Source organism: Eptatretus burgeri, chromosome 11, assembly GCF_056783735.1.
Source record: "Eptatretus burgeri isolate ZD-2024b chromosome 11, Ebu_testis_v1, whole genome shotgun sequence".
Taxonomy (NCBI): domain Eukaryota; kingdom Metazoa; phylum Chordata; class Myxini; order Myxiniformes; family Myxinidae; genus Eptatretus; species Eptatretus burgeri.
Window position 1 is genome coordinate 72,870,108 of NC_140971.1, and position 23,653 is coordinate 72,893,760.

Genomic DNA, 23,653 nt, shown 5'->3' on the forward strand with positions numbered 1-23,653 from the left:
ACAAATATAAATTATAAATGCCATTCTGATATTACACCAGGATTGGGAGCAGCTTCGTACAGATCGAAACTCAAAATCATAATAAAGACCAATTACTGCACCGTAGTCCCAATAAGGAAGCCAGACATAATACACACACACACACACACACACACACACATACAAACACACATATCGGTCCGTCCATCCATTGGGATCATACTCTGTGCGGAGCGTTGGTGCTGCCTCAGCAGTCTCCTTGGCTATTTGACACAATCCTGGACGGGTCGCCACTCCGACACGGTATACCAGCAAGCTGGCACTCATTTTGCCGACCTCGGAAGGATGACAGGCCGAGTTAACCCCACCTGGTATTAATTCCACAGCCAAGTGGGACTTGAACTCAGGATCCTAGGAATCCCAAACCCACCACCCTAACCATTAAGCCAACACCAGGCATATACATATAGGGAAAAACACACAAACACAGATATATTATGTACTGGTAAGTACTTAAAAAAGCTATTTTATTGAAGTTATAACTTTAACTTGCAAGCAATTTACTGATTTCCCAACTGCCCGGATCATCAGCTGGGAACCGTTTTTCATCGAGGTTTCAATCCTTTCAGCCCAGAACCTCTCCAAACAGCGGATCCACAACCCCGGTCACAGGTCCACATCAGTAAATTGCTCGACATCAATAGACCCACAGCCTCAAAGTTGTGTCGAGACAGTCAGTCAACACAGCAATACATTACCCTCATCCAAACTTATTTAATTATTACTTATATTTAAAGTACTACTACCTTTAAATAATTTTAATCATACACAACTTCATGTGATAATATATAAAGTGATAAACACATTACCCTTGTAGACATGTCCATTACACCACACCTCAATCTAACAATCGACTCAAACTGCCATTCAAATATTCAAACTGTCATCAATAACTGCTTTTAACATGCTGCCACTTTAGGCACCGGTTGGGACCCCAAAACGTTCCACAGAAGGTTTGGCGGGGCAAGCCCCATAACTGAGGGATTAGTTTGGGGACGGACAAACACACACCCCTGCTTTATTATATAGATCCCAGAGCGCTATCTTCCTGAAGTCAGCCACCATTGCCATAAAATATTCGAACCGCCCTCGACATAGAATCTTTAATGGTCACCTGCAGCAGTTCCCACTTGCCGATAGTTGATGCAGTCAAGAGTACGCATCAGTATGCGATGCTGATGAATAGTTGGTAAACCTGAACGGAAATGCATGGAGCCTTGAACATAATCCTGTAAGACCTCTTTTCACATGAGATGGCAACTTTAATGGTCTACTGTTACCTGCCCAGATATCAGGGGTGATCAATAATTATTAAATAGAGAGTAATTGCTGACTGTAGATGCTTACACAATTCCCAGAGCCCATGAATTAGTGTTTGGAAATGTATGAGCCGTAAACATGCGGCATCAGTTCATCTTTGACCCTTTTAAAAGAAAAAAGGCGTTTTCAAGTTGCCATCAAAAGCCCGTCTTTAATATTCATGGTGCCATATTTTTCGGAATAGTACAAAGTCATGCTGCGGGACTGACTGAAATTTGAGTAATCTGTTATCCTTGGTACAATAGTTAGAGGGACAAACATAGCCTCAGGGACAAAAAAACATACTTTTTAACCCCGTAGTTGCCACTTCGAGGTCATATTGACACGACTTGGCACAGTATCTCATGGAGAACTTTTAATCCAGGGCCAGGCATGTTGGTGGCTGCGAAAAAATGACAAAAACATGTATATCCATCTACACCTCACTCTCCGAAAACATGGACCATCTTCTATCTTCTCATCCAAACTCTCTCTTCCTCTTATGTGGCGACTTCAATTGTCATCACGCCAGTTGGCTAGGTGTGGGTACCTCTCTCACCTGCCATGGGACGTCAGCAAAAGCTTTCTGTGACTCATTGGGACTGACTCAATCGGTCAACTTCCCGACCCGGATCTCAACCAATGGTACTCCATCTCTTCTGGATCTGATTTTGACAAATTTCCCTGACAATATCTGCTGCTCTTCCTTCGCTCCAATTGGTTCTTCTGACCACGTCCTTGTTAAAGTGGACATCTCTCTGGCTGTCATCAGAGAACCACCTCACCGCCGTCGAGTCTGGCATTTCACTCAAGCCGACTGGCAGGGTCTCCGAGCAGCCATCAAACTTACAGACTGGTCTCCTATCACTACTTTCTCAAACATCAACTCATCCTGGGAATTCTTTCAAAGAAACTTGCTCTCCCTCATGCACAGATTTATCCCCTCTCGTGTTCAGTTGTCTTACCCTTCCTCCCGCCCTTGGTTTACTGAAGCTTGTGGCGAGGCAGTTGTCCTGAAACAACTTGCCTTTGCCTCATGGAAAGCAAACCCAACTGATGGCAATCTCAGTTCTTTCCACAAAGCTCGGAACAAGTGTGTATCTACCCTCAGGAGAGCCAGAAAACAACATCTTTCTCATCTCAAGTCTGAACTCTCAGACCTCTCTCCCTCCTCAAAATCCTGGTGGCGTTTAATCAAATCTGTTTCTGGTGTATGTTCCCCCTCCATCCCCTCCCTTACCTCAAATGGCCGCACTGCTGATTCCACACGTGATAAAGCTGAATGTCTAAACTCGGTGTTTGCAGCTAAATCTTGTGTCCCAAACCCATCACTATCTCTACCCACTTTACCCAGTCGCACCCAACTGTCCCTGGACTCTGTATCCTTTTCTCCTGACAAGGTGGAGAGCTTGCTTTCAAACCTCGAGTCAGATTCTGCAACCGGTCCAGACGGCATCAGCCCACGTGTCCTCAAAGCCTGCTCTTCTGCTCTTGCTCACCCTCTCTCTGTTCTATTCACCCTCTCATTTTCCCAAGGTCATCTGCCATCTGCTTGGAAATCTGCTAACATCACTGCCCTGCATAAAAAGGTGCAAAAACAGATCCCTGTAACTACAGACCAATCAGCCTTCTCCCAATCATCAGCAAGGTTATGGAATCCATCATTGCTTCAGACATGAAATCCTTCCTCTTCTCCAATGGCTTGATTTCCAATCATCAATTTGGTTTCAGACCAGGTCACTCTACCCTGGATATGCTGCTACTGCTCTCCCATCAATGGATGGAGGTCCTCAATGCCAGACAGGAAATCCGAGCCGTATCCCTGGACATATCACGTGCTTTTGACACAGTCTGGCACCCTGCCCTACTCACCAAACTCTCTTCCCATGGTATTCAAGGCCATCTCCACTCATGGCTCGCAGACTTCCTCTCCTGTCGCAGTCAACGTGTGGCCCTAAATGGAGTTCTTTCATCCCCTCTTCCTGTGCAGGCTGGAGTTCCTCAAGGTAGCGTTCTGGGCCCTGTTCTTTTTCTGGTTTTCATCAATGATCTCTCGGACTCTCTGGAAAATCCTCTATTTCTCTTTGCCGATGACTCCACCCTCTGCCGTACCATCTGTCATCCCTCAGACCGGCAAGCAGCAGCTTCTTCGCTCACTGCAGATCTGGATAAAATCACAAACTGGTCCAACACGTGGAACATGTCTTTCAATCCACACAAATCTCACACTCTCACTATGTCTCTTCGAAAGGACCGTTTACAAAACCCCCCATCCACTTTCTCAACAATCCTCTGGAAGAAGTCTTTTCTTTCAAGCTTCTGGGTCTCACTATCTGCCATGACCTTTCCTGGGAAAGTCACATTTCCAACCTTGCCTCAAAAGCCAGTCGCCGACTGGGAATCCTCCGTCGTGCAAAGTCCTTCCTCGGCCCTCTTGAGCTCCTGACTACTTACAAAGCTTTTGTCCGTAGCCTGATGGAGTACTGCTCTCCCCTCTGGGCTGGTGCTCCTGCCTCCCACCTTTCTCGACTTCACGCTGTCGAAACCAGGGCTTTTAAGATCATTGGCATCTCCCGCAATGAAGCTGAGTCTTTGGGCCTCTCACTCAATCACCGCAGGTTGGTCGGTGGTCTTTCTGTCTTCTACCGACTCCTCTCCAGCCTTGCCCCCCTGCTCTCTCTGCGATTTGTCCCAACCACATTTCCACAGGGCGCTCAAGGTCCGCCAACAACCCCCTTCTGGTAAAACTACCAAAATCACGAATCACTGCTCATCTTCACTCTTTCATTCCTCTTTTTTCCCGCCTTTGGAATAAACTTCCTCACTCTATTCTTTCCCATTCTTCCCTCCAGGCTTTCAAAACAGCTGTTCACCACCACCTCTTATCTTCCCCCATCCAAATCCTCGATCTTTTCTACCCCCGATAATCCACCCAAGCCCACTTCCTTCAATTCTCCTGCTTTCCTTCCTGAAAGTCCCTGTAATGTCCATCTTCTCCTCGCCATGTTCCCCGTCCCATCCCCATCCCTCTCCCTTCCACAGTTCACCTGTGTCTGTTCCCCAATGTTTTGTCCCTTCCACTCCCACCCCTCTTGTCTCATGCCTCCTTGCTGTGAGTTGTGTGTTAGCTCTCATACGAGCCTCGACCAAGGTATACAAAAAAAAAAAAAAAAATATCCACGAAGTCCGGAGCGACACTCATTTATCGCCACCATTTTGATGTTCAGCTGATGGTCTATTGCGTTTTTGACCAAATTTGGAAAAATGTTTTTTTGTTATTTGGGTTGTTGACCCCTGCTGCAGGGTGACCATCCCCATCAGATGATGCACTCCATACTCGGGTGAAGTACACAACTGCCGTGCAGACTTTACCGTGCCGTTTAACCCCCCGGGGATCTTTGCCTGGTTGAGGGTTAAACCATAACCATCACCGCCGCGCCTCAGCACAGAGCGCTCTTTCCTGTGTGTTTTATATTTTACGGCGATGGCCCCGCTTCACACAGGAGCGACAAAGGCTTCATTGGCTTAAGCCGTGACTGACGGCCGACTGAACTACAACACAATGATTGGGAAATCTCAAGTACGAGAGGGCAGAAAAATCAGAAACACTGAACCCAAAACATTTACCAAACTAAATATGACGGTGGTGGTTGGCAGCAAACTTGAAGACCTGGTGGGAAGAGCACAAGAAAACAGACTCTGGAAGACGATTCTACCTGTTACAGTAAAATGGGAGGAAGATCGAAGTTGAACCTTAAGCTTTCTTTTGGGAAGATGAAGTTGGTGGGGGAGGGGAAAGTGGGGTTACATTGAGAAAATATTTATCTGAAAGCCACCAGCCTGCATCATAGTAGCCCTCAAATAAATATCTGGAAAAGAACAGAAAAAGCAGAGCATACATGAAAGTAAGAGGTTTGGTTGATTGGAATTCCACGGCAGTCGCTGTTGAATCATTTATTGGAATCACCTGGAAAGAATGGCAAGATTATCAGGTATTTGGGAAGGGAAAGGAGAGGTCACATTGAGGAGATATTTCTCTGAAGGCCACCGGCCTGCATCATGGTGGCCCTCAAATAAATATCTGCAAAATAACAGAAAAAGCAGAGCATAGATGAAAGTAAGAGGTTTGGTTGATTGGAATTCCACGGCAGTCGCTGTTGAATCATTTATTGGAATCACCTGAAAAGAATGGCAAGATTATCAGGTATTTGCAAAGGGAAAGGAGAGGTCACATTGAGGAGATATTTCTCTGAAGGCCACCGGCCTGCATCATGGTGGCCCTCAAATAAATATCTGGAAAATAACAGACAGGAAAGTAAGGAAGTAAATAACTAGGAAAGCAAGTAACTCAGTTAGGGGTTGGGTTCAGGTTCGGATTAGGTTCCTTAACGTACTTAAGCATTACACTCCAATCATCATGACTTGTTTGAAGTAGAGTTCCATTGCTGTGGACTGAAATTATTTCCCAATGGAACTTTCTCAACTAAATAACCAATTGTGTAGTTCAGTCAAACTTTTTTTCTTTTTTTAACCAAAACATTTCTTGTCAATTCGGGGACTTTTCTCTATAATTCAACTCCTGGAGAAAGACTCATTCTTCATCTCTATTCCATTCCAGGTAGTTGAGGTATATTCTTCCACGATCTTTTTTACCTCCATGAATAATTCCAAATCCAACCCTCCAACTTGCTGATTTCAGTCTTCTGTGGATTTTATCCATTCTCTCCTGCAGGGTTTCCTCCTCTTCTCTTTCTCATCCTTTTGTTTCAGAATTAACTTTGCTCTTCCTTGAACCTTCCTGTTCTAGAAAAATTAAGGCCTTGGCTTTCCAGTGATCTGTTTCAGGGTTTTTGTTATTTGGTTTGGAGGTCATTTTGTGAAGATTCAGTGTCATCAGTGTTATACGTTTTCTCTTTGGGGCTCATTTCGTTTTGGTAGTTGTAGGAATCATCACCACCTTTCATATCTTCACAGGTATACGACATTTTCTCCCTGGTGTGCTAATGGCAGAGGGAGTTTTGGAAGTAGCAATCGCTGCCCCTGGTATCCTTACAGGTAAACGACATGTTCTCCCTGATGTGCTGATGGCAGAGGTACTTTTGGAAGGAGCAATCTCTGCCCCTGGTATCCTTACAGGCATACGAGATTTTCTCCCTGGTGTGCTAATGGCAGAGGTAGTTTTGGAAGGAGCAATCTCTGCCCCTGGTATCCTTACAGGCATAAGAGATTTTCTCCCTGGTGTGCTAATGGCAGAGGTAGTTTTGGAAGGAGCAATCTCTGCCCCTGGTATCCTTACAGGCATAAGAGATTTTCTCCCTGGTGTGCTAATGGCAGAGGGAGTTTTGGAAGGAGCAATCTCTGCCCCTGGTATCATTACAGGCATATGAGATTTTCTTCCTGGTGTGCTAATGGCAGAGAGAGTTTTGGAAGGAGCAATCTCTGCCCCTGGTATCATTACAGGCATATGAGATTTTCTTCCTGGTGTGCTAATGGCAGAGAGAGTTTTGGAAGGAGCAATCTCTGCCCCTGGTATCATTACAGGCATATGAGATTTTCTTCCTGGTGTGCTAATGGCAGAGGGAGTTTTGGAAGGAGCAATCTCTGCCCCTGGTATCATTACAGGCATATGAGATTTTCTTCCTGGTGTGCTAATGGCAGAGGGAGTTTTGGAAGGAGCAATCTCTGCCCCTGGTATCATTACAGGCATATGAGATTTTCTTCCTGGTGTGCTAATGGCAGAGGGAGTTTTGGAAGGAGCAATCTCTGCCCCTGGTATCATTACAGGCATATGAGATTTTCTTCCTGGTGTGCTAATGGCAGAGGGAGTTTTGGAAGGAGCAATCTCTGCCCCTGGTATCATTACAGGCATATGAGATTTTCTTCCTGGTGTGCTAATGGCAGAGGTAGTTTTGGAAAGAGTAATCACTGCTCCTGGTATCTTTACGGGTAAACAATATCTTCTTGGAGAACTTTTCACTGGTCTTCTCACGAAGTTTTGATTGAAATCTATCGGGATCTCAACTGGCAAAGAGATGTTGCCTTGTTCCGTTACATTTTCTGATACTATTGACACCGGATGATTTACAGGATCAGGATGTCCCTCTTGTTTCAGGACTGAGAAAGAAGTTTTATCTTTTGGCATGTCTTGAATCGTTGCAGGTAAGCCCAGTGCATTCTTATAGTCTGACTTTCCAAGTTCATGCTGTATAGTTCTCGATATTCTGAATGGGTTGTGTGTTCCAATTCCCATTGATGCTGATTCAATCATCGGCCATTGGGTGTTTTTACATCGGGTTAACTGAATCGTGATTACTTCCTGGTTGTTTGTCATGAACAAACTCGACGTCAAATTAAGGATTGTACAAAACTGTATATGTACATTCGCCATTCCACTAGACCTCAGATAAATAGTCTCCTTGGCCTCTGACATGATCCCATATGATCTGAAAAAATCCTGAATCACTGTGGATAAAACATCATGGCTGAGCACGATGGTCGTCTGATCCTGCAGAACCGTCTTGTGCTGGGATGTCACACATGATTGGTATGTGTGATCCTGTTGTAATTCTTTCACTGGCACAAGAGCATTCACTTCCGGGATCTCAGAATCCCATCTTCTGGTATTTCTGCTTCTCTGTGTGGATTTAGAGCAGTCTGTGAATGAGAACAAAATCATTATCAGTTGGAGTTATAATTGCTTAATTTAAATTAATTTTATTGTTCGTATACTTGAGTGAAATGTGCCCAATCTCAATTTCAGTAACTTACGACACTTGTTTATTCGCCTCTTGTAACATTGGTGACGCTGTACGCCAAGTAGATTACTCTGTAACAAAGTGCAGTGAAACAACACACCTTAAGAGAGTACTTTGTGTCATGTGACATCATTTTTGATTCCACGCAAGTTCCGAACAAAGCTTAAGGACGAATCAATTTGACTTGTCATGTATGTCACCCCATACTCTGTTATGTACCTTGACTTCAGAAAGTATTCACACCCCTTCAATTTTTCACATTTTGTTGTTGCTGCTTGAACATAAAATGCATTAAATTTGAATTTTTTTAAATCACCGACCGATACAAAATATCATATAATGACAAAGTGAAAATGTGTTTTTAGAATTTTTAACAAATTCACTAAAAATGAAAAGCTGAAATGTTTTGCGTCAATAAGTATTCAATCCCCTGAGTAAATACTTTGTAGAAGTGCTTTTGGCAGCGATTACAGCTTCGAGTCTTCTTGGGTATGTCTATATCAGCTTCGCACATCTGGATTTGGGGATTTTCTCCCATTCTTCCTTACAGATTTTCTCAAGCTCTATCAAGTTGGATGGAGAATGTCGGTGAACAGCAATCTTCAAGTCTTTCCACAGATTCTCAATGGTATTCAAGTCTGGGCTTTGGCTGGGCTACTCAAGGACTTTCATAGTCTTGTTCTGAAGCCATTCCAATGTTGATTTGGCTGTATGCTTGGGGGCATTGTCCTGTTGGAATGTAAACATTCACTCTAGTCTCAGGTCTTTTGCACTCTGAAGCAGGTTCTCCTCAAGGATTTGCCTGTATTTTGCTCCATTCATTGTTCCCTCTTTCTTTACAAATCTCCTAGTCCATTCTGCTCAAAAGCATCCCCATAGCATGATGCTGCCACTACCATGCATCAGATAGGGATGGTGTTAGATGGGTGGTGAGCTGTGCTCAGTTTCCACCAGGCATAGCACTTTGCATTTGAGCCAAAGAGTTAAATTTTCATCTCATTGGACCACATAATCTTTTGCTTCATATTCTCAGAATCCTTCATGTGCCCTTTTGCAAACTCTAGGTGTGCTGTCGTGTGCCTTTTTCTCAGGAGTCGCTTCTGTCTGGCCACTCTCCGATGCAGCCTAGATTTGTGAAGTGCTGCAGAGATTGTTGTCCTTCTGGCAGGTTCTCCCATCTCAGCCAAGGAACTCTAGTTCCATCAGAGTAGTCATTGGGTTATTGGTCATCTCCCTGACCAAGGTCCTTCTTGCCCTGTTGCTCAGTTTGGTCAGATGGCCAGCTCTAGGAAGAGTCTGTGTAGTTCTATCTTCTCTCCATTTCCTAATGATGGAGTTCACTGTGCTCTTGGGAACTTTCAACAGTCCAGAAATTGTTTTAAACCCTTCTCCAGATCTATGCTTCCTCCCAATTCTATCTCGGAGTTCCTTGGACTTCTTGGTGGAGTTTCTGCTCTGACATGCACCGTCAACTGTGGGACCTTATATAGAAAGATGTGTTTCTTTCTAAATCATGCCCAATCAATTGAATTGGCCACAGGTGGACTCCAATCAAGTTGTAAAGACATCTCAACGATGATCAAAGGAAATTCGATGCACCCGAGTTCAATTTGGAGTGTCATCGCAAAGGGGTTGAATACTTATTTATTCGAGAAATCTCAGGTTTTCATTTTTATTAAACTTGTAAAAGTTTCTAAAAACATGTTTTCATTTTGTCATTGTGGGATATTTTGTGTAGATCGGTGACAAAACATTTAAATTGAATCCATTTTGAATTCAGGTTATAACACAACAAAATGTAACAAAAGTCAAGGGGTGTGAATACTTTCTGAAGGCACTGCATACATTTAACTTACTTTATCCCATGAACCTGATCTGTCCAGTTCTCGACTCAGGTTGTCACTCCAGAGAGATTTAATGGATTGTGAATCAACTAAAACATAAATGAAACATTTTTAATGGACTGTGAATATTCACCAGGAAGTCATCAAATGCATACCTGGATGGTGAAGTTGAGAAGCACAATAACAGCAGTGAAAATTTGGCATTTCATCAACACATCCAAATGCCGCTGGCGGTTAAAGTACTCATTCCAGGACGATGATAGAGTCGATATTAATCCTGTAAACAAGAGAAAGGAGAGCGTTAAAAAAAAGCTTATTATTACTTGCTTCGATGTAAATACAATGGAGGATATCATGCATACATCAAATGGGAGACGAGGACATTAATATAAACATCTGTGTACTTGAATGTGAACTACAAAGACATTGGGAGACAATGAACAATCACATCATCATATGTGGGATTTGAACTCATGTAATTAACGAACCTCTCTTCTTTAACAACATGAGCCAGGGGTTCAGATATGGGAACACCAACACATTAACCCCAAGAAAATGGTCCTTTGTTCTATTGCGATTTGATCTGCGGTCTCTTCATGTATGGAAAAATAGAAAAAGTAATATGAACAGTGACTTACCTTGAGAGAGTTTTAACATCCAGTGCGTTTTTTTGATCTGCATTGAATAGAAAGAATAATAATAATAGCACAATAAATAGAAAGAAAATTGCACTCACAAAACAAACGCGCGCGCACACGCGCGCATCAACACACACACACGCGCACACACACACAATGTATATATGTGTGTGTATATATATATATATATATATATATATATATATATATATATATATATATATATATATATATATATATATATATATATATATATATATATATATATATATATATATATTACATGGCCAAAAGTATGCAGACACCCCTTATAATTAGCGGATTCGGCTATTTCAGCCACACCCATTGCTGACAGGTGTATAAAATCAAGCACACAGCAATGCAATCTCCATAGACAAACATTGCCAGTAGAATGGGCCACACTGAACTGAAGAGCTCAGTGACTTTCAATGTGCCACCGTCATAGGACACCACCTTTCCAACAAGTCAGTTCATCAAATTTCTGCCCTGCTGGAGCTGCCCCGGTCAACTGTAAGTGCTATTATTGTGAAGTGGAAATGTATAGGAGCAACAACAGCTCAGCGGCAAAGTGGTAGGCCACACAAGTTCACAGAACAGGACGGCCGAGTGCTGAAGCATGTAGCATGGAAAAAATCGTCTGTCGTCGGTTGCAACACTCATTGCTGAGTTCCAAACTGACTCTGGAAGCAATGTCAGCACAAGCACTGTTCGTCAAGAGCTTCATGAAATGGGTTTCCATGGCCGAGCAGCCACACACAAGCCTAATATCACCATGCGCAATGCCAAGCATCAGCTGGAGTGGTATGAACCTCACTGCCATTGGATTCTGTAGACAAGTAGGCACCTAACCATTGGACACCGCCTACTTGCTTGCATTTCTCACTTTCCAAACTGTTTGAGTTCTTCATCCTTTGATATTATATATATATATATATATATATATATATTAAGACCTGGTGTTGGCGCAGTGGTTAGGGCAGCGGCTTGGGACCCAAAAGGTCCTGAGTTCAAGCCCCGTTGGGCCACTGAATTAATATACACCAGGGGGTTGACTCAGCCTGTCATCCTTCCGAGGTCGGCGAAATGAGTACCAGTGTACTGGGCCCGGTGTATGCCCCGGTTAGAATAGGTGTACCATATCCGTGTGTGTCGTATGAGGCGACCAGGGTTGCGTCAGGAAGGGCATCCGGCGTAAAAACCTACTGTATGCCAAATCATTATGCGGACAATAAAACGGATTTGCATACCAGATCGGTCGAGGCCCAGGTTACCAACGACCGCCACCGGTACGGTTGGTCAGCAGGGTACCGGTGGAAATTGTGCTACTGCTGGGCGAATGAGGAGAAGGAGACGGGGAAGGCGGGTCCAGAGGCATTAGGAGAGGGGGAAGGGTAGAAGTGTGGAGGTGAGAGTTGGAACTCTGAATGTTGGGACTATGACTGGCAAAGGGCAAGAGTTGGCTGATATGATGGAGAGAAGAACCGTGGACATACTGTGTGTACAAGAGACCAAGTGGATGGGGAGTAAGGCGAGGAGCATTGGAGGTGATTTCAAACTGTTCTACCATGGTGTGGATGGGAGGAGAAATGGTGTTGGAGTAATCCTGAAGGAAGATTATGTCAAGAGGGTATTGGAGGTGAGGAGGGTGTCTGACCGAGTGTGTGAAGTTGGAAATTGAAGGGGTGATGATGAATGTCATCAGTGCATCTGCCCCACATATGGGGTGTGAGATGGAGTATAAAGAAGATTTCTGGAGTGAGTTAGATGAAGTGGTGGAGAGTGTATCCAAGGATGAAAGAGTGGTGATTGGAGCAGATTTCAATGGGCATGATGAGGAAGGGAATAAAGAGGATGAGGAGGTGATGGGTAGGTACGGTCTCAAGGAGAAGAATGTCGAAGGGCTAATGGGTGGTAGAGTTTGCAAAAAGAATGGAAATGGCAGTGGTAAACACGTATTTCAAGAAGAAGGAACACAGGGTGACGTACGAGAGTGGAGGAAAGTGCACACAGGTGGATTACATCTTAAGCAGGAGATGCAATCTGAAAGAGATTAGAGACTGTAAGGTGGTGGCAGGGGAGAGTGTAGCTTGACAGCATCTATTGGTGGTCTGTGGGATGACTTTGGAGGTGAGGTTGAGGAAGAGAGTGAGGGCTGAACCAAGGACCATATGGTGGAAGCTGAAGGACGAAGACTGTTGCGTGGAATTTTGGGAGGAGGTGAGACAGATGTTGGATGGTGGTAAAGAGGGGTAGGATGATTGGACAACTACAGCAGAAGTGGTGAGGGAGATAGCTAGGAAGGGAGAGAGAGAGAGAGAGAGAGAGAGAGAGAGAGAGAGAGAGAGAGAGAGAGAGAGAGAGAGAGAGAGAGAGAGAGAGAGAGAGAGAGAGAGAGAGAGAGAGAGAGAGAGAGAGAGAGAGAGAGAGAGAGAGAGAGAGAGAGAGAGAGAGAGAGAGAGAGAGAGAGAGAGAGAGAGAGAGAGAGAGAGAGAGAGAGAGAGAGAGAGAGAGAGAGAGAGAGAGAGAGAGAGAGAGAGAGAGAGAGAGAGAGAGAGAGAGAGAGAGAGAGAGAGAGAGAGAGAGAGAGAGAGAGAGAGAGAGAGAGAGAGAGAGAGAGAGAGAGAGAGAGAGAGAGAGAGAGAGAGAGAGAGAGAGAGAGAGAGAGAGAGAGAGAGAGAGAGAGAGAGAGAGAGAGAGAGAGAGAGAGAGAGAGAGAGAGAGAGAGAGAGAGAGAGAGAGAGAGAGAGAGAGAGAGAGAGAGAGAGAGAGAGAGAGAGAGAGAGAGAGAGAGAGAGAGAGAGAGAGAGAGAGAGAGAGAGAGAGAGAGAGAGAGAGAGAGAGAGAGAGAGAGAGAGAGAGAGAGAGAGAGAGAGAGAGAGAGAGAGAGAGAGAGAGAGAGAGAGAGAGAGAGAGAGAGAGAGAGAGAGAGAGAGAGAGAGAGAGAGAGAGAGAGAGAGAGAGAGAGAGAGAGAGAGAGAGAGAGAGAGAGAGAGAGAGAGAGAGAGAGAGAGAGAGAGAGAGAGAGAGAGAGAGAGAGAGAGAGAGAGAGAGAGAGAGAGAGAGAGAGAGAGAGAGAGAGAGAGAGAGAGAGAGAGAGAGAGAGAGAGAGAGAGAGAGAGAGAGAGAGAGAGAGAGAGAGAGAGAGAGAGAGAGAGAGAGAGAGAGAGAGAGAGAGAGAGAGAGAGAGAGAGAGAGAGAGAGAGAGAGAGAGAGAGAGAGAGAGAGAGAGAGAGAGAGAGAGAGAGAGAGAGAGAGAGAGAGAGAGAGAGAGAGAGAGAGAGAGAGAGAGAGAGAGAGAGAGAGAGAGAGAGAGAGAGAGAGAGAGAGAGAGAGAGAGAGAGAGAGAGAGAGAGAGAGAGAGAGAGAGAGAGAGAGAGAGAGAGAGAGAGAGAGAGAGAGAGAGAGAGAGAGAGAGAGAGAGAGAGAGAGAGAGAGAGAGAGAGAGAGAGAGAGAGAGAGAGAGAGAGAGAGAGAGAGATATATATATATATATATATATATATATATATATATATATATATATATATATATATATATATGGCAAAGGCTAAGGAAAAGGCATATGACGAGCTGTATGAGAAGTTGGATACAAAGGAAGGGGAAAAGGATTTATACCGATTGGCAAGACAGAGGGACCGAACTGGGAAGGATGTGCTGCAGGTTAGGGTGATAAAGGACGCAAATGGGAATGTGCTGACGAGCGAGGAGAGTGTGTTGAGAAGGTGGATGGAGTACTTTGAGGAGCTGATGAATGAAGAAAATGAGAGAGAGAAGGTTGGAAGAGGTGGAGATAGTGAATCTGGAAGTGGGGTGGATCAGTAAAGATGAAGTGAGGACTGCTATGAAGAAGATGAAAAGTGGAAAGGTGGTTGGCCCAGATGGTATATCAGTGGAGGCATGGAAGTGTTTATGAGAGATGGCAGTGGGTTTTGTTAACCAGATTGTTTAATAAAGTCTTGGAAAGTGAGAGGATGCGGGAGGAGTGGAGATTTAGTGTACTGGTTCCGATTTTCAAGAAGAAGGGTGATGTGCAGAGTTGTGGTAATTACAGAGGGATAAAGTTGTTAAGCCACACCATGAAGTTGTGGGAAAGAGTAGTGGAAGCTCGGTTGAGAGGAGAGGTGATGATCTGTGAGCAGCAATATGGGTTTATGCCAGGAAAGAGCACCACTGATGCGATGTTTGCTTTGAGAATGTTGATGGAGAAGTATAGGGAAGGCCAGAAAGAGTTACATTGTGCGTTTGTGGATTTAGAGAAAGCTTATGTTAGGGTGCCAAGAGAGGAGTTGTGGTATTGTATGAGGAAGTCGGGAGTGGTGGAGAAGTATGTGAGGATCGTGCAGGATATGTATGAGGACAGTGTGACAGCGTTGAGGTGTGCGGTAGGAATGACGGACTGGTTTCTGGTAAACGTGCGATTGCACCAAGGATCGACTCTGAGCCCTTTCCTGTTTGCAATGGTGATGGACAGGTTGACGGACGAGATCAGACTGGAGTCTCCATGGACTATGATGTTCGCGGATGACATCATGATCTTTAGAGAGCAGGCTGAGGCGAGCCTCGAGAGGTGGAGGTACGCACTGGAGAGAAGGGGAATGATAGTCAGTTGGAGTAAGACGGAGTACATGTGTGTAAATGAGAGGGAGGGTGGTGGTATGGTGCTGTTGCAAGGAGTTGAGGTGGGGAAGGTGGATTGGTTTAAATACTTGGGATCAACTGTCCAAAGTAACGGAGAGTGTGATAGAGAAGTGAAAAAGAGAGTGCAGGCAGGATGGAGTGGTTGGAGAAGAGTTGCAGGAGTTATTTGTGACAGAATGGTAGCTGCAAGAGTGAAGGGGAAAGTATACAAGACGGTAGTGAGACCAGCTATGTTGTATGGTTTGGAGGCGGTGGCGCTTACAAAAAGACAGGAAGCGGAGCTGGGGGTGGCAGATTTAAAGATGCTGCGATTCCCGTTGGGAGTGACGAGGATGGATAGGATAAGAAATGAGTATATTAGAGGGACAGCGCTGGTAGGAAGGTTTGGAGACAAAGTGAGAGAGGCGAGATTGAGATGGTTTGGACATGTGCACAGGAGGGAAGCGGAGTATATCGGGAGAAGGATGCTGAGGATGGAGTTGCCAGGGAGGAGGAGAAGAGGAAGGCCAAAGAAGAGGTTCATGGATGCGGTGAGGGCGGACATGCGGGTGGTTGGAGTGTCAATGGAAGATGTGGAGGACAGAGCGAAATGGAGACGGATGATTTGCTGTGGCGACCCCTAACGGGAGCAGCCGAAAGAAGAAGAAGATATATATATATATATATATATATATATATATATATATATATATATATATATATATATATATATACACATACATACAGCTCTGGAAAAAATTAAGAGACCACTGCAAAATTATGTTTTTCTGGTTTTACTATTTATAGGTACGTGTTTGAGTAAAATGAACATTTTTGTTTTATTCTATAAACTACTGACAACATTTGTCCCAAATTCCAAAAAAAAATATTTTCATTTAGAGCATTGATTTGCAGAAAATGACAACTGGTCAAAATAACAACAAAGATTCAGTGTTTTCAGACCTCAAATAATACAAACAAAACAAGTTCATATTCATTTTTAAACAACACAATACTAATGTTTTAACTTAGGAGGAGTTCAGAAATCAATATTTTGTGGAATAACCCTGATTTTCAATCACAGCTTTCATGCGTCTTGGCATGCTCTCCTCCAGTCTTTCACATTGCTGTTGGGTGACTTTATGCCACTCCTGGCACAAAAATTCAAGCAGCTCGGCTTTGTTTGATGGCTTGTGGTCTTCCTCTTGATCACATTCCAGAGGTTTTCAATGGAGTTCAGGTCTGGAGATTGGGCTGGCCATGACAGGGTTTTGATCTGATGGTCCTCCATCCACACCTTGATTGACCTGGCTGTGTGGCATGGAGCATTGTCCTGCTGGAAAAACCAATCCTCAGAGTTGGGGAACATTGTCAGAGCAGAAGGAAGCAAGTGTTCTTCCAGGACAACTTTGCACATGGCTTGATTCATGAGTCCTTCACAAAGACAAATCTGCCCGATTCCAGCCTTGATGAAGCACCCCCAGATCATCACCGATCCTCCACCAAATTTCACAGTGGGTGTGAGACACTGTGGCTTGTAGGCCTCTCCAGGTCTCCGTCTAACCATTAGACGACCAGGTGTTGGGCAAAGCTGAAAATTGGAATCATCAGAGAAGATGACCTTGCTCCAATCCTCTATGGTCCAATCCTTATGGTCTTTTGCAAACCTCAGCCTGGCTCTTCTTTGTTTCTGATTGATGAAGTGCTTTTTTATAGCTTTGCACGACTTCAGCCCTGCCCCTAGGAGCCTGTTTCGAACCATCCTCGCAGTGCACTTCACCCCAGCTGCCGTTTGCCATTCTTGTTGTAGGTCACTTGATGTCATCCTACGGTTGTTGATCGACATTCGAATGAGTTGGCGGTCATCCCAGTCAGTGAAAAGTCGTTTTCGCCCTCTGCCAGTCTGTAGCTTTGTTGTCCCCAATGTCTGCTGCTTGACCTTGTTCTTATGAACCGCCATCTTTGAAATTTTAAGGATGGAAGCAACGTAACGCTCACTGTATCCCTCTGCCAGTAAAGCCAGAATTGAACCCTTCTTTTCCTCACTCAAAACTTTTCTTTTCAACTCTTTTGGCATGGTCAATAGTTTTTTTTTTTTATTCCAATTACTTTTGAGGTACGACTAGCACTGTTTTTGCCATCCAGCTGGTCCTATTGCAAGAGGATAGTGATGACCACAGCAGTGGTTTTTATACTTTTCCTTGTTAAATAAGATTCGGTTCAGGTGATCCCCTAATCAGTACCTCACTGAGTTGAATGAGGTGAGGTGTGCCTGTGTTGGAATTCAACAGACACTGGAATGGCTGCCGTACATGTAGAGATGCTGATTTAAAAAAAATTTTGGAGTGGTCTCTTATTTTTTTCCAGAGCTGTATGTACATATATATATATATATATATATATATATATATATATATATATATATATATATATATATATATATATATATATATATATATATATATATATCGTCACTCTCATAACAAAAGTGCCTGTCATTTCATTTGTTGATGAAGCTTAGGCACTTATTTATGAGGGCAATGATATATATATATATATACACACACACACATCAAACGCACCTGCTGACTGTTATGGTGAGCAACGCCGTGGATTTTGTCTCACACGGTAAAACCGCATAATCCGCAAAGAGCAATGTGCTCATCATTGGTTCTATCTTTATTGGTATGCCATCTTGATGAGGGCAAGCAAGCCCGAAATCTGGATCAGCAGCTCTGTTTGATGTTTAACTGATGTTGACCATGTAATCTTTGTGTTTTTGACAGAGTTGCCGGATTGGAGTTGAGGATTTGGTGTAGGACTATGTCCAATAGGGATCGGGGTAGTGTTCGTCATACTCCACGTATCGATTATATATATATATATATATATATATATATATATATATATATATATATATAAAATATTATATACATATTGTTTTTTCAAAAATGTATGTTTTGTAAGCAATGCCATCGTACCTTCAAGAAGGGAACAAGGTTGAAGAATCTTTCCAAGAGACGATCTGAAAGACTTGGTTTCTGAATGACACACAAATAAATTCAAAACATCTTGTATCAGTCAAAGTGGATTTCCCAAGGACTCAATAGTTCAGAGTGCTGTCGCTGCTCGAGTGATGAGGTCCTTGGGTTTGATTTCTGGGTTGAGGCAGGATTTTTTTCACACAAGCCCCATGCAAGAATTTCTTCCTGTTTATTAAATTTTTCGATGAGATTTATCTCTGATACACACATACATACACAAGAACTGGTAGGTCTCCATTCCATCTCCTGAAACCCACCCACATGTGGATATAGCAGTCAACAACAGCAACTTGCACACACATATACACACATACTGTTGTGGCCAAAAATATTGGCACCCTTGCACTTTTTTCAAACAATGCACCATTTCTTCCAGAAAATTGTTGAAATTAAACAATATTTTGGTATCCACATATTTCTTTGGTTTGCAGTGGAACAAAACAAAAAAGCTGAAAAAATTACAAAATCTTATCTTATTCAACACAGAAATCATAAAATATTGTTGGCACAATATTGTTGGCACCTTTTTGAAGTTTTGACAAATAATTAGATTTCATGGAGGTGATTCTCCTTTACATTGGAATTGAACTCAACTGTGGTGAGTTGCAGGTGCCTGCAATATATAAATCTCTCATTCAACTAGTTTGAATGTAGAAAAGAAGTCATTCTGCTGTTTTGTGTCACTGTATGCACCACAATGAGCATGGAGAAAAGAAAGAAAACCAGAGAATTATCTGAGGAGGTCAGACGCAAGAATGTAGCCAAGCATGTTGAATCTCAAGGCTTCAAGTCCATCTCCAGAGACCTTCCTGTGTCCACCATACGCAATGTTATCAGGAAGTTTAAGGCTCATGGCACTGCAGCCAACCTCCCTAGATGTGGCTGCAAGAGAAAACTTGATCGAAGAGTACAGCGAAGGATTGTTCGAATGGTGAAGAAAGCACCTGAATCAACTGCCAAACACACTTCAAAAAGCATCCAGGAATAGTTCAAGACAAAATGCTGGACTGTTCAGAAGTGGCCAGCAATGAGTCCAGATCTAAATCCCATTGCACACCTGTGAGGAGATGTGAAAACAGCAGTTGGAAAAAGGCACCCTTAAAATCTGGGAGAACTGGAGCAGTTTGCACAAGAAGAGTGGGGCAAAGTGCCAGTAGAGAGGTATAGGAAACTCATTCAAGGCTGTAGGAAGAGCTTGACTGCAATTATTTTGTCCAAAGGCTGTGCTACCAAATATTAGAGCAGGTTGCAGATCACCAAACATGTTCTGAAAATTTATCAATATGATTATATGTGCATTAAATAGTTCGGTGCAAACTATTGTGGTTGCCTAACTATTGGGAAAATTAATGAAATTTAACTCCGAAGTTGTTATTTCTCGAGGCCATTGAAAAAAACAGCCGTGTGCCCATATATGGATGGTGACGTCACGTTCTCCAAAAGAAAGCGGACGCTCACTCGCTCATTGAAGAAGTGTCCAGTTGAGCGGGCCGTTCTTTCGCTTATTTTGAGCTTGCAACTGTCTATATTATCCTTTTTTATTTTGTATTATTGTAGAACAAAGTTATTTGGATATTTGTACATCATGCCTCGTACGTGTGTCGTCATGTTTTGTGAAAATGGGTAATCGCTCCCACCGATTCCCGAAGGAATCAAACATTCGCCGGCAGTGGATAAGATTCGTACAAACAAAACGGGCGAATTTTCCCCCAAAGAAAACGGGTAAAGAGGACCCTTTGGATTTTTTTGTCATTTGTGTGACCATTTCACAGCCGAGGATTACAAAGGCAACGCAATAAGTGAGCTCGGTTTCAAAACAACTGCTCAAGTGAGACTGAAGCGTGACACTGTGCCCACCATTCAGCCTTCTCCTCTTCAGCTGGCTCCTGCTTCATCTTCTCACACTGTGTCACCTCTCAAGGATTGGGGCATTGTGTTTATCTATAAATGCGCATAAGAAATCGAGAAATTATTAGAATAGAGTAAGTGATCACTATCCGGAAGTCCGTTCGTTGTAACCCGTAATGGGGAACGCGGCTGAGAATCTCTTCCCCATCGGCCACGCCATCATCACTTTCGCTGGGGTCAAGCTCAGCTGTCAGAAAGACTTCAACACCAAGGGTCCATTATATTTGGATCCATTATTGATTCATTCTATTTCTGACTCTTGAGGGACTAGGGGGTTGGTGGTGGTCGTATGGCAGCTTAGCTGCCGGGGTAGCTATCATTTCTTGAAGCGCGACTGTGTCGCTGACGCAGTGCCCCTCTAACAGTACACACACTGGAACTGGTACTCATTTTGCTGACCTCAGAAGAATGACAGGCTGAGTCAATCCCCTGGTGTATTAATTCAGCGGCCGACGGGGCTTGAACTCAGGACCCGAGGATCCCAAGCCACCACCCTAACAACTGAGCCAACACCAGGCTACTAGAGGGTTAAAAAAATTATTATATCAAGTCGCAGACGAATCAAATTTTACATTATTTTATGCATCGAACAATAAAATTAAAATCGACAAACCGATCTGTCTGGTGGAGTCTGTCAGTGTGAACTGCCGGACAGTCAGTCCTGCCACTTGTACACGAAATAGGCCGTTTTCTGGGGCTTGCAAGTGGCTCAAATTTATATGGGCTCAGGGCCAGAAACTCCATAGTATAAATTCCCATCATCCACAGACTCTTCCTCGGCAATATCGGAAAGAAAACACTCAATTTCATCGCCGCTGAAATCACTCTCTGATTCGCATCTTGCCATTGTTCACACGCTGTTTCCGAATGTTCACGAAGTTTTCGGAGAACGTGAGGTCATAGCATCTTCGGTAACTTCCGGTCTGTTTTTCGATCACTGAAAAAAGTTTTGACTTAAAAGTTAATTTTAGCATATTTTGAGTTTCAAATATAAGAAAATAAATACCCCACGTTTATTAATGTGCTTACAACCTTCGAATCACGCGAAGTCATCAGCGACCCAAAACCTGCTCTTTAAGTCTTGGGTGTCAATAATTTTGTCGATGCCATTTCTTTTTATTTTCTGATTTAAAAGGGTATATTAAGTTATGAATCAAAAACAAAGGTTCTATAATATTAATAATAAAATAAAGAATTGTGGAGACCAAATACTTTTGTCAATTTCATCTTTTTTTTGAGAAAATCGAGTTGTTTGAAAAAAGTGCAACGGTGCCAATATTTTTGGCCATGACTGAATATGTGAATACACTCATACATACACACGCATGCACGCACGTAGATACTTTGAGACCTGAAAGGGCTCTGTTTGACCTTCTGAGACACACATATGGAGTTAACAACCAACAATGCACACAATTTGGCGTCTGCCTAGCAGGCACGAAAGACCGCCATTATAAAGCTTGCAGTGGTAGAGTAAGAAATTCCTGAGGTTATCCCGAAGACTCAATATCTCAGTGGGATGTTGCCGCACGAGCGATGAGGTCCTTGGGTTTGTGCCCTGGGTTGAGTCAGCATTTTTTTCACACTATCCCCTTGCAGGAATTTATTCCTTTTAATAAAAAAATATTCAAAAATGTACCTCATTTAAGCCATGCCATCATACCTTCAAGAAGGGAAAAAGGTTCAAGAATTTTTCCAAAAGATAATCTGAAAAACTTTTCGGCTTCTGCAGGACAGACACAGATAAACAAAATATGTTATATCAGTCAAAGTGTATTTCCTGCATTGTCTGTAATTATCAAGGAAATCTATACTGTAAAAGCAGCCGTGCATGCGTCCGTGTGTTCGTGCATCTGTGCGTGCATACAAGTTTGAGACCCCTCTCTCTTAACCTTTAGACCCCTTGACACCCTGATGACCTTTTAATACCCAAAGAGGGTGGAGAACATTAAGACCCCTTTTAAGGCCCTCAAGACTCTTAAAACTCCCTAAAACCTATCATGACCCCCATGAATGTTTAGACCCGAACGAAATCAAGACTCCAATACACTAAAGACACTTTAAGACACATAAGCTTCATAAGACCCCTAATTACCCTTTATTATCACCCTTTATGTGCATTTTACAGAAATCAAAGAAAAGGTCACATACACACACACACTTCAAGAGTATTACGTGACAATATACCTGAACGGGTGGAAGATTTTTCACCGTGTCCAAGATGACCTTCACGTACGCGTGTAACTGCTGTATGACAGACATGGACACAAAAAAATACCATGTGGGATCAGTCAAAATTACTTGTACAACATAATCCTGAATGTTGATTGTGAAATCACAAATGAGAAATTAAATAGACACATCTCACACACACACACACACACACACACACACACACACACACACACACACACACACACACACACACACACACACACACACACACACACACACACACACACAGTACAACCTGACAATATACCTGAACGGGTGGAAGATTTTTCACCGTGTCCAAGATGACCTTCACGTACGCGTGTAACTGCTGTATGACAGACATGGACATAAAAATACCATGTGGGATCAGTCAAAATTACTTGTACAACATAATCCTGAATGTTGATTGTGAAATCACAAATGAGAAATTAAATACACATCACATCACACACACACTTCAAGAGTATTGCATGACAATATACCTGAACGGGTGGAAGATTTTTCACCATGTCCAAGGTGACCTTCACATACGCGTGTAACTGCTGCATGACAGACATGGACACAAAACAACACCATGTGGGATCAGTCAAAATTACTTGGAAAACATAATCTTGAATGTTGATTAGAAAATCACAAATGAGAAATAAAATATACACACACACACACACACACACACACACACACACACACACACACACACACACACACACACACACACACACACACACACACACACACACACACACACACACACACACCAAGAGTATTACATGACAATATACCTGAACGGGTGGAAGATTTTTCACCATGTCCAAGGTGACCTTCACATTCGAGTGCAACTGCTGTATGACAGACATGGACATAAAAAAAAACACCATCTGGGTTCAGTCAAAATTACTTGTAGAACATAATCCTGAATGATGATTGGGAAATCACAAATGAGAAATAAAATATACACGTCACACACACTTCAAGAGTATTGCATGACAATATACCTGAACGGGTGGAAGATTTTTCACCATGTCCAAGGTGACCTTCACATTCGCGTACAACTGCTGTATGACAGACACGGGCACAAAAAAACACCATGTGGGTTCAGTCAAAATTACTTGTACAACATAATCATGAATGTTGATGATGAAATCACAAATGAGAAATAAAACACACACACACACACACACACACACACACACACACACACACACACACACACACACACACACACACACACACACACACACACACACCATACATTTATAGTGTGTGATCTACTG

General features: G+C 43.2%; 1 protein-coding gene across 1 annotated transcript; it reads right to left on the reverse strand.

Moving 5' to 3' along the window:
- Positions 1 to 1,082: 1,082 nt before the first annotated feature.
- On the reverse strand, positions 1,083 to 23,236 carry LOC147017365 (uncharacterized). Its single transcript, XM_085847972.1, has 11 exons — positions 23,162 to 23,236; positions 22,862 to 22,921; positions 22,648 to 22,707; positions 22,353 to 22,412; positions 21,829 to 21,891; positions 18,195 to 18,254; positions 10,576 to 10,612; positions 10,093 to 10,214; positions 8,107 to 8,164; positions 4,520 to 7,992; positions 1,083 to 1,774 (listed from the first exon to the last, which is right to left on the reverse strand). The coding sequence occupies exons 1-10, from the start codon at positions 23,234 to 23,236 to the stop codon at positions 6,299 to 6,301; spliced, it is 2,289 nt and encodes a 762-aa protein (XP_085704098.1). The 3' UTR covers positions 1,083 to 1,774; positions 4,520 to 6,298.
- Positions 23,237 to 23,653: the final 417 nt, after the last annotated feature.